We start from the raw sequence: 16,010 nt of genomic DNA, 5'->3' as shown, positions 1-16,010 counted from the left end.
TCCATTTTCATTTGGCTGGAGGTCATTTCACATGTGGAGCAGGTCTCTGAACCAAAAAGGAGCCTACAATTGCAGCGGCAATTAGGAGTTAGATGGACTTGTGGAGCAGAGCTACAATATCAACCTTGAAGAGGCAGAAGAGCTGTAAAGATGCAAAGTGGTAGCCTCTTTTTTTTGACTTGACAGAGGCAGCTTTTTACACTGGCAAGTACATGGTTGCCCATTTGGAGAGAGTGAGGGGATTCTACAGGGCCATCATTCTCCACTGACAGAATGGGATATTATTTCTGGTAAAGCCTATCTACAGTCAATCAGTACCAAGTAGTTCTGCAGAACATCAGCAAGAGGGCAGGATGGTGGAAAGTGCACTGTGAATTTTGTCCATCTTATTTGCAAGCACTACCACACAATAGTAAGGAACTTGCATTGAGCAACGTTACCAGAAGGGAGAGTGTGGGAGATGAGTGGGTAGAGGGGCAAGTTATATTGCAGCTGAATGTTCATTCCTGATATCAAGTTAGTTTGTGAAGTGAAATCTAAACATCTAGACCAGGGGTTCCCAACCTTGGTTAGTGCTACGAGTCCTTGGCATAAAAACGGATGGGGAACCCTTGATCTAGACATGGCTGAAATCCCATTCTGATATTAATGAATTGTCTGGTTAAACTGTATTCAAGAAACGTGATCTAATATAGACCTCAACAATCTTGTGTTTTGTTTAAAGCAAAGAGATCCTGGAAACTTCCTGTGATGAAGGCCTCACGTTCCTAACAAGCACTGAAGGTATAATTTGCTGGATTTACATTGTACATTCCTTTCACATAATATTCCTTAAAATAATTTCCTGTACAAAGTTACTGATAATTGTTTCATATTTGCTTAAACCTAGCACAACAGGAAAACAGAAAGATGATTTTGGAAACAAAGACAGTAACACAATGGAATTCTGAAGGCCATTTAAATGAAAACAGAGAACAAAAAGAAGTAAAAAGAGAACAACTGGACCCACAGGTAATGAATGTTTGTTTATTTTTAAACTACTTTATAATTAAATTTTGCCATTATTTTCCTCTTTTTCCCTTTTATCCTTTGCCTTAATAATCTATTGCACCTTCATTATGTTAGTTGGGATGGTGTCACAAATTCCTCAGTTTCTTCTGTACCCAGTCTTGTGACAAACTGGTGTGTTTTTTCTTGGCACTTGGCTCAAACTATTTATTTCTTTAAAATCTACCAAAGAAAATGTCAAACATGAGTTGTAATTCCTATTCAAATTGTATTAGTATGAAGCAAATATCTTAACTACACAATGTTTTGTGTTTGCAGTTCAGTTTTAAATAGGATGGTGTGTATGTGAAGGTTGGCCACTTTGGTTCAGTCCAGATACATGAAGCAAAATCATCAATCTCTGTCAACTGCACTGCTCCTAAGTAAAATCACTTCTCTCAGTTGTAGCCCAATTTCAAACACATATGAGTCCATTGTGGAAAATAGTCAGGCATTAAGCAGACACTCTACGACCAATTTTCTGAATGTGTACTCCTACTGGGAGCACACATTTGGAAAATTGACCTTTTTTTGATTCGAAATGAATTGGTTAATGTGGGAAATGGAAATGTCAGGCTGGCACAGTAGGCATGTGCTTTTCACGCTGCTTTAGGATTTAATGCTGAGACAGAGCATAGGGAATTATGCCTCGTAGATAAACCCTGTCAAGGGACTGCTTGGTGCTGACATTGTGTGCCACAAATTGAAAATTTCATATTCCTTAGCAACAGCCTCAGTCTCTTTTGTCAGCATAGCAATTCACCAAAATATATAATTGTAATACTGTGTGTCTTTTTTTGTAAAAAAAAAAGATTTGCATTTTTTATTTAGCCTTTCATCATTTATAGTGATAACACACTCTTACAAATTTTTGAAGACTATAAAATTATTATCATATCAATAGACTTGAGTTTCTTTCACAAATTTGACTGGTAAAATTGCCAATACATAGACATTTTCATTAAACTCCAACAATAAAAATTGCAATAAAAAACCTCAACTACACATACTTCTGTATATTGAAACTGGTAGGGCACTGTTTTGATGCTTTCTGACATTTGCTTGCGGTTTTCAGTAACAGTCTAACAGTACAATGAATATGTACTCAAAGTCCTGTGAGTACAATGTGACCAAACTTTTAACATTTTGTGAACTATGCAGCTGGCTTTTAGTGCTTTATTTTACTCTAGGTTTTGTTTTCAAAGACGTGGATAACTTTACATTTCTCATTATGAAATGTCATTTGGCTTTCATCTGCTCAGATTGCCAGGTATTTGTTAGGTAGCTTTAAACTGTTTTGCAATCACAGGGACATACTGCTTACCAACTAATTTAGTTGGAACGCTTACAATAATTTCAGCAAGATTTTAACAATCCAAGTTGAAGACTTGATCGCTGGGTGTTTCTACTAGTCACTTGTCACAAATTAAAACAATTATCATTGATATGTTTTCAATTATCCAGCCAATTAAGGGCAACATTGCCTGTATTAAAACAAAGCCTTATAAAAACAGGCAATGACAGATTTGAGGCACAGTAGGCAATTGAGATATGGGGAAGGAATGCAAGAAACTGCTGAAACTTTTCAAAATTATGAAAGAAGGAAGTAAGGGGAGAAAAGCAAAGTAAGAATGTAAATTACATCCCAAAACAAAATAATGTATGTTTATAAAGAATGGAACTGAGTTTGTTTTAATTCTGTGAAAAGTATTTAGGAGTATAACGTTATTAACTTGAACCATTTAAGTTCAACTTAAATTTATTATCAAAGCATGTATATGTATCCATATACTATCCTGAGATTAATTTTCTTGCAAATAACAAAACAAAATACAATGAATCAATGAAAATCTAAACAAAAACTAAACCTGACAAGTAACCAATGTGGAAACTTTAAATTTAAGGAGCACTAATCCAGAACTGGGGAGTACAAAATGAAAGTTTTGCTGACCAGATTTGAAATCTGAAGGCAAGTGTGTGAGTTAGAATTAAATGTATTTAGAAATTCATCATCTATTGGCATTTTTTTGAGATCTACTTCAATTCCATTTTTAAAATATAAATGGACTTTTTGCCTCTGTATTTACATAGGGGACCGACAAAGTGTCTGTAGATGTGAGGAAAAGCAGCAGTGGGGTCACAGACCCTAAACTGATTACTGTGGAAGAGCTGTTTGCAGCCTTGAGGCAAATTAGGGTGAAAAAATCCCCAGGGCCTGACAAGCAGTTCCCTCGGAACCTGTGAGAGGTTAGTGCAGAAACTGCAGGGGCCCTGGCAGAAATATTTAAAGCATCTTTAGCCACGGGAGAGAAGCTGGAGGATTGGAGGATGCCTAATATTGTTCCATTCTTTGAAAAGGCTCTAAGAATAAACCTGGAAATCATAGGCTGGTGAGCCTGATATCAGTAGTGGGAAGGTATTCTGAGAGACCAGATATATAAATATTTGGATAGACAGAGAATGGTTAAGGATAGTCAACATGGCTTTGTCGTGTTTAAGTCGTGTCTAACCAATCTTATAGAGTTTTTCAAGGAAGTTACAAAGAAATTTAATGAAGGCAAATTGATGTTGTTTACATGGCCTTTGACAAGTTCCCAGATGGGAGGTTGGTCAAGAAGGTTCAGTTGCTTGGCATTCAGGATGAGGTAGTAAATTGGATTAGTGATGAAGGGTCTCAGCCCGAAACGTTGACAGCGCTTCTCCCTATAGATGCTGCCTGGCCTGCTGTGTTCCACCAGCATTTTGTGTGTGTTGTAAATTGGATTAGTCATTGGCTTTGCAGAAGAAGCCTGAGAGTGATTGCATATGGTTGCCTGTCTGAGTGGAAGTCTGTGATCAGTGGTGTGCCACAGGATCAAGGCTGGGTCTATATTTACTTGTCATCTACCTATATCAATGATCTGAATGACAATGTGGTAAACTGGATCAGCAGCTTTGCAGATGACCCCAAGATTGGGGTGTAGTGGACAGCGAGGAAGATTGTCGAAGCTCACAGTGGGATCTGGACCAGATGGAAAAATGTGCTGCAAAGTGGCATATGGAATTTGATGCAGACAAGTGTGAGGTGTTGCACTTCAGGAGGACCAACTAGGGTAGGTCTTACACCATGAGCAGTCAGGCACTGAGGGGTGTGGTAGATCAAAAGGATCTGGGAATACAGATCCATAATTCCCTGAAAGTGGTGTCCCAGGTGAATAGGTTCATCAAAAAAAAGCTTTTTGCACATTGGCCTTCATAAATCAATATAGTATAGGATATAGGAGTTGGATGTTACTTTGAAATTGTATAACATTTTGGTGAGGCCTAATTTGGAGTATTGTGTCCAGTTTTACTCACCTACCTACAGGAAAGAGGTAAATATGATAGAAAGTACAGAGAAAATTTACAAGGATGTTGCCAGGACTTGAGGACCTGAGTTATAGGGATAGTTTGAAAAGGTTAGGACTTTATTCCCTAGATGGTTGAAGACTGGCGGGAGATTTGATAAAGGTATACAAAATTATGAGGGGTATAAATGAAAGCAGGCTTTTTTCCACTGAGGTTGCGTGAGACTACATCCAGAGGTCAAGTGTGAAAGGTGAAATATTTAAGTGGAAAATTAGGGGGATCATCACTCAGAGGGTGGTGAGAGTGTGGAACGTCATGCTGGCACAAGTTTTGGATGTGGGTTCAATTTCACCATTTAAGAGAAACTTGGATAGGTATATGGTTGCGATGGGGTATGGAGGGCAGTGGTCTGGGCGCAGGTCGAAGGGAATAGGCAGATTAATAGTTTGGCATGGACTAGATTGGCTAAAGGCCTGTTTCATTGCTGTAATGTTCGATGACTCTATGACTTTCTACTCTGCTTCTGACATTCATTCTATTGAAGTCAGTAAGCATGAATAGCTACAAATCTCTGCTTCTGCAATGCTTCCTTAAAACCCTAGTGTGGCTTGCATGGTCTGACTGATAGCAAAACATTCTTATGAAATTATCAGGCTTGTCCTCTTGATGGGTAACTATTGGGAAATTCTGAGCATGGATGATCCAGGTTTCAACCTACTAATGAGTTTGTATCCTCACAGAACTAAATTCAAAACTACGTTCTATCAGATTTCTCTCTCTCATTTCAGTTATTTCTTCTCAAACTAACTGGGTACTTGTGATTTCTTCCATTTCATTCCCTTATATTTACCCATAATGATTTCCTCAGCTGTTCTGTTTTAAGAAGGATTGTTTGTTCCAATCTTACAAAATGATTGTAGAAGCGTGTTTGCAATTTTCATAAACCATCCAGGTTTCTGGTGAACTAACACTGCAGCTTTATGTGCAGATCCCACATTGTCTAGTCTGTGATCATTAACTTTGATACAAAGCACAATCGTTACTTGTACTTGATTTTTGTGAGATAGCATTCATTGTTCATCCGATGTGCTATTCAGTGAAATACAGAATGCTGTCAGATTTCAGTTGCATAGTAATTCAAGATCCCCACTATGTAGAGTTCATGTAATTTGATTCCAAATAAAAATGAATAAAGTGTGTTGATTAAAGGTTTCACTCTTATGAGTCTGTCAAATAAATGGCACATCTTATGTGAAATGGCCTTTTAAATCCTCTTTTCATATTGAAATTATAAATAATATATTAGATATGCAAATTTCTGTCTGTTTTAAATGTGACTTTCAGCTAATACTAAATAATGCAACAATTTCATTCTTTGTTTTGTGCACAATTTTAAAGTGTTTGCTGCAAAACAATCAGTTAACTCATGCCATTGTTTATTTGCCATTCATTTCACTATCATGAAAGAATACTGTATCTTAGCCTCTGTGCAATACCAGGATTCTCACTCCTGAGTAAAGGGTTTTTTTTTAAATTTAAGTCCCTTTCCTGGACTTGAGCACTTAATTCCAAGTACTCTAATGTAGTGTTCCTTGAGAGCCTGGCTGCTGGAGATCAGAAAAGACATTATATTGATGATGCTTCTATCTTCTTGGGTGGGTTTGAAGGTCCCATGATATCAGGGTAAGAATTAATGTGGTTTTTATGTTTGGCTTTGAGTTCACCATTCCCTGTTGCCCCCAGCTTCATTCCCAAAGGTACCCACTGGGTCCGTCCTGCTGAGGCTCGGCTGATTACTGGCAAGACATCACTTTGATCTGTTCACTGGGCTCCAGCTCCAAATTGTAACAATCGCAGTTGCTGTCCACCTTTCATGGGAATTAACAGGTATTATGTGGATGAGGCTAGTGAGTTAAAGCAACCAGGGCCAGTAGGATAGCTTTACCCTACAGATCCTCACCTGAAACCCATTTGAGATTAAATTCAAACTTTAAAACTAATGCTTCTAACTTCTGCGCAGAGAACAATTCCTACCCATGACATTTCCAAAGGAATGTTTGGATGCAGCACCATCAAGCAGGCTGAGCAGCCAATGACATTCTCACACTCAGAAAACCAGAATGTGAAAAGTTAATTTCAACTAGCTTTTAAACATTTAAAATAATAGTTTTAAAACAGGAAATGAAATAAAGAGCAGAACCTATGTGAAACTAAATTAAAAGCTTAAGAGTCCTAAGCAAACTAAAATAAAATTAAAACATACCGTATTTTAAAAAGGCCAGATGCTTGAAATGCATATATCTTTTTCTTCCTTAGGGTTGGGCTTCTGTCAGGTTGCTGTTAATGCTTGGTATGCCTCACACCACACAACAGAATATAACACTTGCAGGACCTTTTTGAAATGTAAATACTTCATAAATCACTGAAGTTTGCATCAGATCAGTAACTTCTGACGTGATCTCTGGAAAAGTTGCAGTACTGCACATCTTCTGGGGATTTTTACCTTTCAGACCCCAGACATCACTGTCCATTTCATGATAAAACAATGATAATCCGCAACAGTTCTCCATGTTCCCTTTCAGCAGGGAAGGTGGCTAAGCAGCCCATCATGTCTATACCAGCACACAGTGCAATCCCTTCAGTCACACCCCTTCCCATTTATTACCTTGTAACTTACTTTCTCTCCAACATACCTATTAACATGCCAATTCTCCAACCAGTTATCAAAACTGCTGTCAATACTCCAAGTGTGGTCAGACCAATGCCTTATAAAGCATGGAAAATGCCACAACAGCTAATGTTGCATTTTAAAAATTGCCTATTGTTTAAGTCCAATGTTAACTTGAAAGAAATGTGGAGACAACTGATGTGCCTTTGATAAGATTCACATCTTTTCCTTGCAATTGAAGATTGATTTCATTAAACTTTGTAAAGAATTCTGACAAATAAGCAATGTCATGCCTAATATTCGTGGGAGTTGATTACTGAGTGAAGCATTTGTGTTTTAAAAGAATTTTATCACAATTTCAAAAAGTGCATAAAATCATCTGTTTCAGTTTTAGAGTCATCTGACTTCCGTGTGCAACAGCAAGCATTCAAGCTGTTCATTATCCTCAATACAAAGCTCTTGAAATAGTTATGAATTGAGAGCAAGGGATATGATTTTATTTACCACTGTGATAACAGTTCTTAATAACTTGTGCTTCTGATCTCTTAGGCTTTTGTGAGAAGATATAGTCTGTGAACACAGTGAATAGTAAATATGTTAGGTACAGCTTTTTTCAAGAAAGTGATAACCCCACGATGGTGTCCTATCATTGATGGTGCCCCTACTTTTGTATAAGCAAAAATGTGAGCAGATATCCTTCTCTTTGAAAACAATCTGACATTTTGACTTTCCCTTCATATCTGTTCCTAGTCACCTGCAAACAATAACGTTTAAACCATGCTTGCACCTTTTATGAAGAGAACATGACCAAGAAGCGAAGACTCATTACCTGGCAAATTCTGTTGTCCAATGTGTCTTCCACACTATACGGTCTACACTTTTTCATTTGGTTTGCTTCTGTTATTTTTCATAATGGATTAACAACTGCGGTCAATTGCCTATTGTTTAAGTCCAACCTCAAGTGTTGCAGTCAATAAAGGAGAAAGTTATGGCATCATCATAACTCAGGCAAAACTTGATTATCTGCCTGAAGGTACATAAAGTGGGGCAGTGATAACTCAGTTGGGCCGTGGGCTGGAGGAAATGTACTTAAGCTTATTGGAGAGGGCAGATTCTGAACGTTTCCTCACTGAACACCATTGCCTAATTCGAAGGCATTGTGTATCTGTGATATTAGAGTATGGGAATTGTTAGTTAACAGTGTACTACTGTAGTGAATGGCAAAAATGCACAGGCTGGGCCCAGAAATAACACGATTTCTTCAGCCTAGATTTCCCATGAAGCACCAAATACAGAAGTGTATTACATTGCTTTTCAACAGCTATAACACACTTTGAGCAACGTCCTTGAGAATGGTGGGTTAACAAGAGATTAGGTGATATGTCATCGTTGTAATCAATTATGAGGCACTGAGGATCAAATACATATATTGGGTAAATCATTTTTTTAATTAATCCTGTAACCCCTCAGCTGCTCCCTTGCTACCAAGCATTCCCGCCCTGCCTCACCTGCTTCTTCAACTCTACCTGCCTCACCCCCTATCTTTGTATTGTCTGCAAACTTGACCACAAAACCATCAACTCGCCATCCAAATCATTGACATTAAATGTGAAAAGAAGTAATTCATTGGTTGATTTAATGAGATTTTTATATTCAAGGCTATATTTGTGAGAATTTATTAAACATAGTAATCACTCATGCGTGCAATGTGTTATTTCTGGGCCCAGCCTGTGCATTTTTGATAAAGGCATAAGTATATTTTTGATAAAGGCATAAGTATATTTTTGATAAAGGCATAAGTGTATGTACGTAACCTTCCCATTGATTGATTTATCTTGGCAGATGCATCCGCCATTGCATATTACACTGACAAACTCAAGCAGCCAAGAAATTAATTCAATGCAATTGGAAGGATTGCACTGTAATGTCAAAGTAGAGAATGAGAAGAATGCAGATATCATCAGTGAATCGCCAATCAGTCAACAGAAGGACTTGGAAGAATATCATATCAATTTTGCAAGCACAAGTAACTACGTTGAGGATAAGGTAAAACAAGATCGAGAATCTGAATGGATTGGAAACTCTCCCAGTCTCGAAACTGAGGATCATGGGAGAGATATAAATACAGCAAAAACAGCAGATGGTACAGACATTGCAACAAGCACGTACAACGTAATGACTCAATCTTCAGAATTGTTTGCTATAAATGGAGCACATTCACAACAGAGAAGGAATAAAACCTTTATATCACATGGAAATGATATATCGGCTAAACCCCAGCTAGAAATTAATAGACCCTTGAGAAACAATCCACACAGCCCTTCTTCTACTGATATGCAAGATAACTCAGTAATCACTGAGGGTGCTATAGGCAGAGGAGGGAAGCTCACTACCAACACATCGAATCCTACAGACCTAGTACAAAATTCCACAGGCTCTGAAAATAAAAGTGGTGAAGATAATTATTTAATTGGTGACTCATCATTAATCAGTGCATCGGAATCTTTCCCTGTTTCTGCAGTATGCATCAACACTGAACCTGAGTATGTGCCAGAGAGAATCGGCTTCTCACATAATGGATCAATCTCGTCAAAGGAAAGACAAGTATTCAGTGCCAGTATAGCCGACCCAAAGGAGCTGTCCAAGTGTTACAGTGAAACTGAAAATTTGAAAGCTATAAAGCCAGAAGACTTTTCCACAAAACCTTTTTCACAGAACAAGGAGGCAGAGAGTTCACAAGACCAAAATCCAGCTAACAGAATTGAGAAAATGATTCCATCTATGATACAAATTGCAGAGAATGGTTCAACAGACAAAGCTGTTGCTGATATAGAAAAAGAGGATGAAGGAGTCACACAAATTGCAGAGCAGTCTACTCATGTTTTGTCACGTATATTAGCTGATACAATGGCGAAGGAAGCAATTGAAGCAGCTTTGTTTGAAATTACCGGAGATGAAGGAAAAACATTCACATGTGAATCACAAAAAACAAAGGCATTATCCAACAATACACAACCTTCAAAACACAAAGTGACCAAAGTTTTGAGTTTAACTTCAAGGCATGGAGATCCTTCAAAGATCCATTCTATCGAAGAACAAAATATGAGAAGTTGCTCACAGCGTGGTGAGCACGTAATGGAAACCAACACAATGCATATGCAAATGGAAGAGGCTGCATCCAATACCCCTCAGAGAAACACAGAGGAGGAAACAGCCCCTGGAGTGAGTCTGCCTGCATGGCCATCTCCATTAGTTTCAGAGAAAGCTGTGCATCCAGATGTGGCCAATTCAGTGGAAGTCCTTTCTGTGCTTCAGGAAAAAGCAGGATTACCTCATGAACTTGCTGGGGCAAGTGAAAAAGTTCCAGGAAATATTTTTGGATTTAGAAATTGTGGATTGAACCAAATCCACACCGAGGTTGGAAAGCAGATGGCCATTAACCTTACAGATCTTACAGGAGAGGAGGGGCATTACAAGGAGAAGCGGATCAAGAATGTGAAGAGTGTAAAAGTTACACAGAACTGCGATATTTCAGAGATCGACTACACACATAATGACAATGTATTGGATATAAAGGGGTCTTTAGAGCTGGCAAAAGTGGATGTTGAGAAAGAAGATACTTCAAGCATAAAGGACACTTTGTATGATAAAACAGATAAATCTGAGAAATTTACCCAGATCAATAATGTTACAGTTGTCCCCCAACCGGCAATTGGAGTTGTGTATACTCCTGACTTGACAGCAGAAGAAAAAACTGTCTATGAAATGAGTGCAGAATGTGAGAGGGCTGATCAGGATAGTTGTGAGATAGATAATGAAACTATTGTGGAGAGGGAGAGCGAAACAGGTGATACGTTTTCTGAATCCATGGATTATATTGAAAATATGGAAATAATTCATGACACTCGAAGTTTCCCTACAAATAGGAGCACAATTCAACATGCAGCAAAACCTAAAGTTGGTACAAGACCAGGCTCAACCATCTACACTATAAATGAAACTAAAGGGAAGGAAAACAGAATGCCCACACTGCCACAGAGTTCTGAGCTGAGTAACCAACACCAATGTTTAGATCAAGTCAAGTTGACTACTACACCAGTTAAAGAGAATGATGGGAAGGAAACAAGCACTGAAGTTATAAATGATATCTATCCAAATTCAGAAGAGATAAAATTTAAAGAATGTAATGAAAAACCACACAAGGTTGAGCATGTGGATGAAGTTTGTGACAGTGACGTTGCCAGTATAGATTCTCGATTAAATAGTGAGCCAATTGCAAATGAAATTACTTTGAAAAGCACAGTATGGAAAGTTTGCTATTTTGTTTTATTTGTTGTGTTTCTTGTTACTGTTTATCATTATGACTTTATAGGGTGTTTTGCACTGTACCTTTTTTCATTGTATTGGTTGTGTTATGAAGGTGAAACAAACAGTGATCCTGTCAGAAAAGACTGATAAAGGAACTTTAACTTTTTTGGAAGATCTGAGGAGAGGCAGCTGTTGTATTTTGTGAAGAACTGAAATTGGTTTTCAGAGTAGTTAATCTGAGGTAACCATTGCTTTTCTAAATGCACACATCTTTCATTTCACACATCAACAAGATTATTACCAACATTTCTAACATTGTTACAAAACAGAATTAATCACATTTTCAAAATGTATTCTTAGAATAAACAAAAAAAAATTATCTGCTCATTTTCAATTCAATCGTACCTCACATTAACCTGATTTTAAAAATTGTTTGAGTGGCATCTACTTTTTATAGAAACTGCATAAAAGTTTCTTAACATAATTAAATGACCATTTTTTTGTCTTTCACAAATGCAAAATAACACTTTAGTCGGTAATTTAAGACCAAAATTTTATTTTTGCTGTTATAAGTTTCTGTATTAGCCAGTTAAACACTAATGGATACTCTTAGTCATTAAATGGTCTTCTTAATTGAAGTTAATAGGTAGCAATATACATTGCTTTTCTAAAATGTTAAGCATTAAAGTTACCACAAATTTAAACAAAAACTTCTATTTTGTGTATGATATTTATATTTGTTGTCTTTCAATCATCATTCAAGACTGCCTGAGAATTTGGATTTAAGGTTTGTTCATGATATGGCCTATGAGGTTTCCAGGTACCTGTGGAATCACAGAGTAAAGGATTTCTAGGAAAAGAGGAAGAAGATCACATCTTTTCCAAATGTATGAACCTGGATACCAGGTACTACTTATAAAGAGGAGGAACAGATCAGAACTATCATAATATTTGAGGCAATACACTGAGACATTAGATAATTTAGAACCATGTTTTTTTGGTGTACCATGCTGTCCAATTTCTAGGGAAAATAGTGAGCGAATAGTGGGTAGTTACAACACTGTTTGCAGAGTCCACAGTCCCAGCATGCATCTGCCTTGTGGTGACGGAAGAATCCTGGACAGTGATATTAAATGTGGACACCGCTTCCCATGTTTTCAATTTCGGGCAGTGGGCCATCCAGCACAATGGTGGAAAAGCAGGAGTTCTGAGACCTGCTGTTCTGTTTTCCTCTTCAGTGCATGACCTCCATTTCCCGCTCTTCTCTGCCCACCACATCCTTCTCCCATACCAGTCTGTCAAATTCCTAAGCCTTCTATTGTGCAAAGCAGTTTCCATGATACAATGCATGCACTACATAAATACTTGAAAGTAGGAGGGCGTGTTGAGAGAATGGAAAACAGAGTATCAGGGATCTTGGGATTCCTTCATTGAGTACACAGCATTAAACCTTTACCACGTACCTGTTGGACATTAAAAGGAATATTGTATCCATCACCATTGTTCTATTGAGCTTACAAGGGACTGATCCATTCATTACACATCTAGTCTACCAACCTGCCCTCACCGTACAACTCCATCTTCTCACAGTAAATTTATACAATGAGAGCATTTAAAATTGAAATGCTTCCAGTATCTTCCACATCTCAATATAGGCAGGCATTGATACTATAAATCACTAACTGCTTTCATGCTCTAGTACACCCTTTTTTTTGATTGAGGAATGGAATATTCAGATATCAAAGCTTCAAGCCAGCAAAAGATCATGATCTAACAGGCAGTGGTAGACTTTTCCCTCCTGGATGCTTCTGGAAAAAAATGATAGCCTACAGCAGGCACTTCAAAGCATAGAGAGAAAGGGCCAATGGTAGCTCGGCAAAATCCTCCAGATCCCATTGCAAGGGTGGCAAATCCGCACCGGTATGTCCCCTCCCAGGCCACCATCTCCATCACTGAAGCTGATTGGGAGTTCTCAATGGTCAGGCAACATCATTTGCCCACCTTTCACCCAACTTGCAAAGCAGACATTGTTCTGAGTTGCACCGTCATTGTTGTGAAAACAAACAAGATGATTCAAGGATGTTTTCAAAGTTTTTTTTGAATGTCTTAACATTCTGATCGACTTGTAAGAATCCCTGGCCCTTGACGAATACATGATGCCGATTGAAAACCTCAATCTATTTGTTAGGAGTGCACAGAAGCCCAGTGTAAGTGCTGAAAACCTCCCGACCTATCCACTCAGCAGCTCCTTCAAACACATCTGCAACACATCAACTGCTTTGGAACCTGAAGCATTTTGAATGTCATAACTTTGGAAGGGTCATGAGGTCCTGGTGGGGGCACAGAGGAAATTTACCAGAAGAGTTCTAGGAATGAGACTTTTCAACTGTGAAATTGGCTGTAGAAACTGGTAGAAATTGACCAAAGAGGTCAGGCTGCATCTTATTAAAGCTGTTGTGAGAAATTCATCTGCAGAAGACCTTTGTGGTTTATGGTCAACTCCGTAGGTCACTCTCCTGTCGGCTGATACTCTTGGCTTTCCTCATTCTTCTTCTGTCCTCATAAACAACTTGGTTCAGAAGTAACGAGCTACTTTTACTTCTAGGCTATGAGGAATACGCTGACAAATATTAATAATAAAGTAATATAGAAGAAGACATTGGATTGTAATTGCTATGATATTATTACATACATTAGGGGCCATCATCTTCAGTAATATGAACACTAGGCTGCCTGATCAGAATTACAAAATGAAAGTAGTAATCCCAATGAATGAACTTGGTTAATGTTGCCACGGTTACAGCAACAAATCCCACCTTTCACTAATTCTTCTCTTAAAATGAAAACTAAAGTGCTCTTGCCTTTGCATCCCTTTGTATAAATGGTGAAATATAGGAAACCCTACACTAAATACGAAAGAAAGTGATCTTTTCAAGTCAGTACTGAAGATCATTTTAGGATTGTTAAATGTAATCTTTGCTAGGAACTTCATATTGAACCAGAGTCACCTTCACATACTGGCAACAGTGAATTGGCAGGTTTATGCAAATAAAAAGCTGAATACAGCTTAGCATGTGAGGAATTTAAAAACAATATTTGCAGTTTGGCAATAATGATGAGTTGAAATACCATACACAAATTATGGAATTTTTAGCTACTCATGAAATAATCGTTAGTTAATTTCCTTATCTGTCTAATGAAGGGCACGGTGTGTGAAAATAGTATCAATACTGTACACTTTTCAGTTGCAGAAAGATGCCGCGTGATTACCCAGACACTATTCAAGTTAAGCTTTGTGACTCCAATAGACGCTGTAAAGATTCTTTGAGATTTCACTCTTTAGATCAGTCTAAATATCAGTTACACAGAGAAAACTGCATGCTATTTAAAAACTTTTTTAAAAATCTTATGTTGCTTATTGCTCCCTTGATTTTTAAACGTGTTTTGCTTTGAAAACTACACATGGAAGAGATCTAGTGAAAAATCACAGAAAAGTATGCTCCCTAATGCACACATAATGTGCGAGTGCAATCCTATTTTGGCAATTTCATATTTGTGCAAAATTTGCTGCATGGGTATTTTTCTATATCCTGCCCTCAAATATCTATCAGGGCATATTAAATTGTCTGGATATTTATTTATATGCTGGCTTAGAAGTGAAAAATCTAAGCTACTGATTTTGTTTTCTGCGGTGATTTTGTTAGATGGTGGCAGATCCTGACCCCCCAAGCTTAGGGTTCTCAAGTTAGATTCTTTTCAGTATCTCACACTGTCCCTTTGGGACATTTTCACAGTGTCACCTCGTTATGCTTGATTGCCAAGTATTTTCATCTTAACCGGACCGTCATCTTTAGGGCCAGTAAGACCCTCTCCATACTCGGTCTTTGTTGGAAAAGAACCAAGTCTACTTTATCAGTCTAATGGCAGTCCTTATCAGAATGGCTGAGGCTTACATTTTCAATCAAAAAAGAAATAATAAATTAATGCATGTCTCGCCTTGTTTTATTGGTGAAATTAATTTTATTTTTTCTTCAAAATCTTATATCATATTGTACAATAATCAATTACTGAGAAAAATGTGTTACTAAATTAATTTTGGTTAACTGTTTATTAAGAATTAACAGATTTTGGCAATATCTTGAAGATCCTTGGCAATGTTTTTAACTTTCTACTTGGTTTTGATTAGTGGTTTCTGACCCCTACATTCTTTTGTAATTTTATTTATTTTGGAGCTGTGCATAAGACCAGAAAAATAGAATTAATCAACTATAAGGCACAGGGAATGACATATACAAAAGCAAAACTAATTTGTGCCAAAAAATTAAAACAAATTGTGTTCTACAGTAATCTGTGAGATGTTTTTTTTTATCCCAACTAAAATTTAATCTCATTGATTGAATTCAGTTTTTCAGTATACTTTGGTGGTGAGAATTTAACAATTAACCACACAAGCCATAATGCTCCACCCCGATAGCTACGTTTTCTTTACTTTAATAATAAAAAATAAATGTTACAGCAAAAATATAATGGCAAAAATCATATTGGAACAATGTAGTATCAGAAAGTGAGCCACATAGGAATTGCATACTAAACAGAAAAGTTTTAATATTTAAAAAATATATAGCCTTTTCTTAACCTATTTGTAACAGAGGACCATAAT

At 37.4% G+C, this 16,010-nt stretch overlaps 1 protein-coding gene across 1 annotated transcript in view; it reads left to right on the top strand.

The window, feature by feature from the left end:
* Positions 1-15,342, top strand: part of ppp1r3ab (protein phosphatase 1, regulatory subunit 3Ab) — a 36,421-nt gene extending 21,079 nt beyond the window's left edge. The window contains exons 2-4 of the mRNA XM_073059474.1: positions 725-783; positions 890-1,011; positions 8,885-15,342. Coding sequence (XP_072915575.1) covers positions 725-783; positions 890-1,011; positions 8,885-11,497 — 2,794 coding nt within the window. The 3' untranslated portion in view covers positions 11,498-15,342. The remainder of the gene's footprint in view (positions 1-724; positions 784-889; positions 1,012-8,884) is intronic.
* The last annotated feature ends 668 nt before the right edge of the window (positions 15,343-16,010 follow it).

Source organism: Hemitrygon akajei, chromosome 10, assembly GCF_048418815.1.
Source record: "Hemitrygon akajei chromosome 10, sHemAka1.3, whole genome shotgun sequence".
NCBI lineage: Eukaryota > Metazoa > Chordata > Chondrichthyes > Myliobatiformes > Dasyatidae > Hemitrygon > Hemitrygon akajei.
The sequence above is the reverse complement of the archived record's forward strand: the minus strand, read 5'-3'. Positions and strand labels throughout refer to the sequence as shown.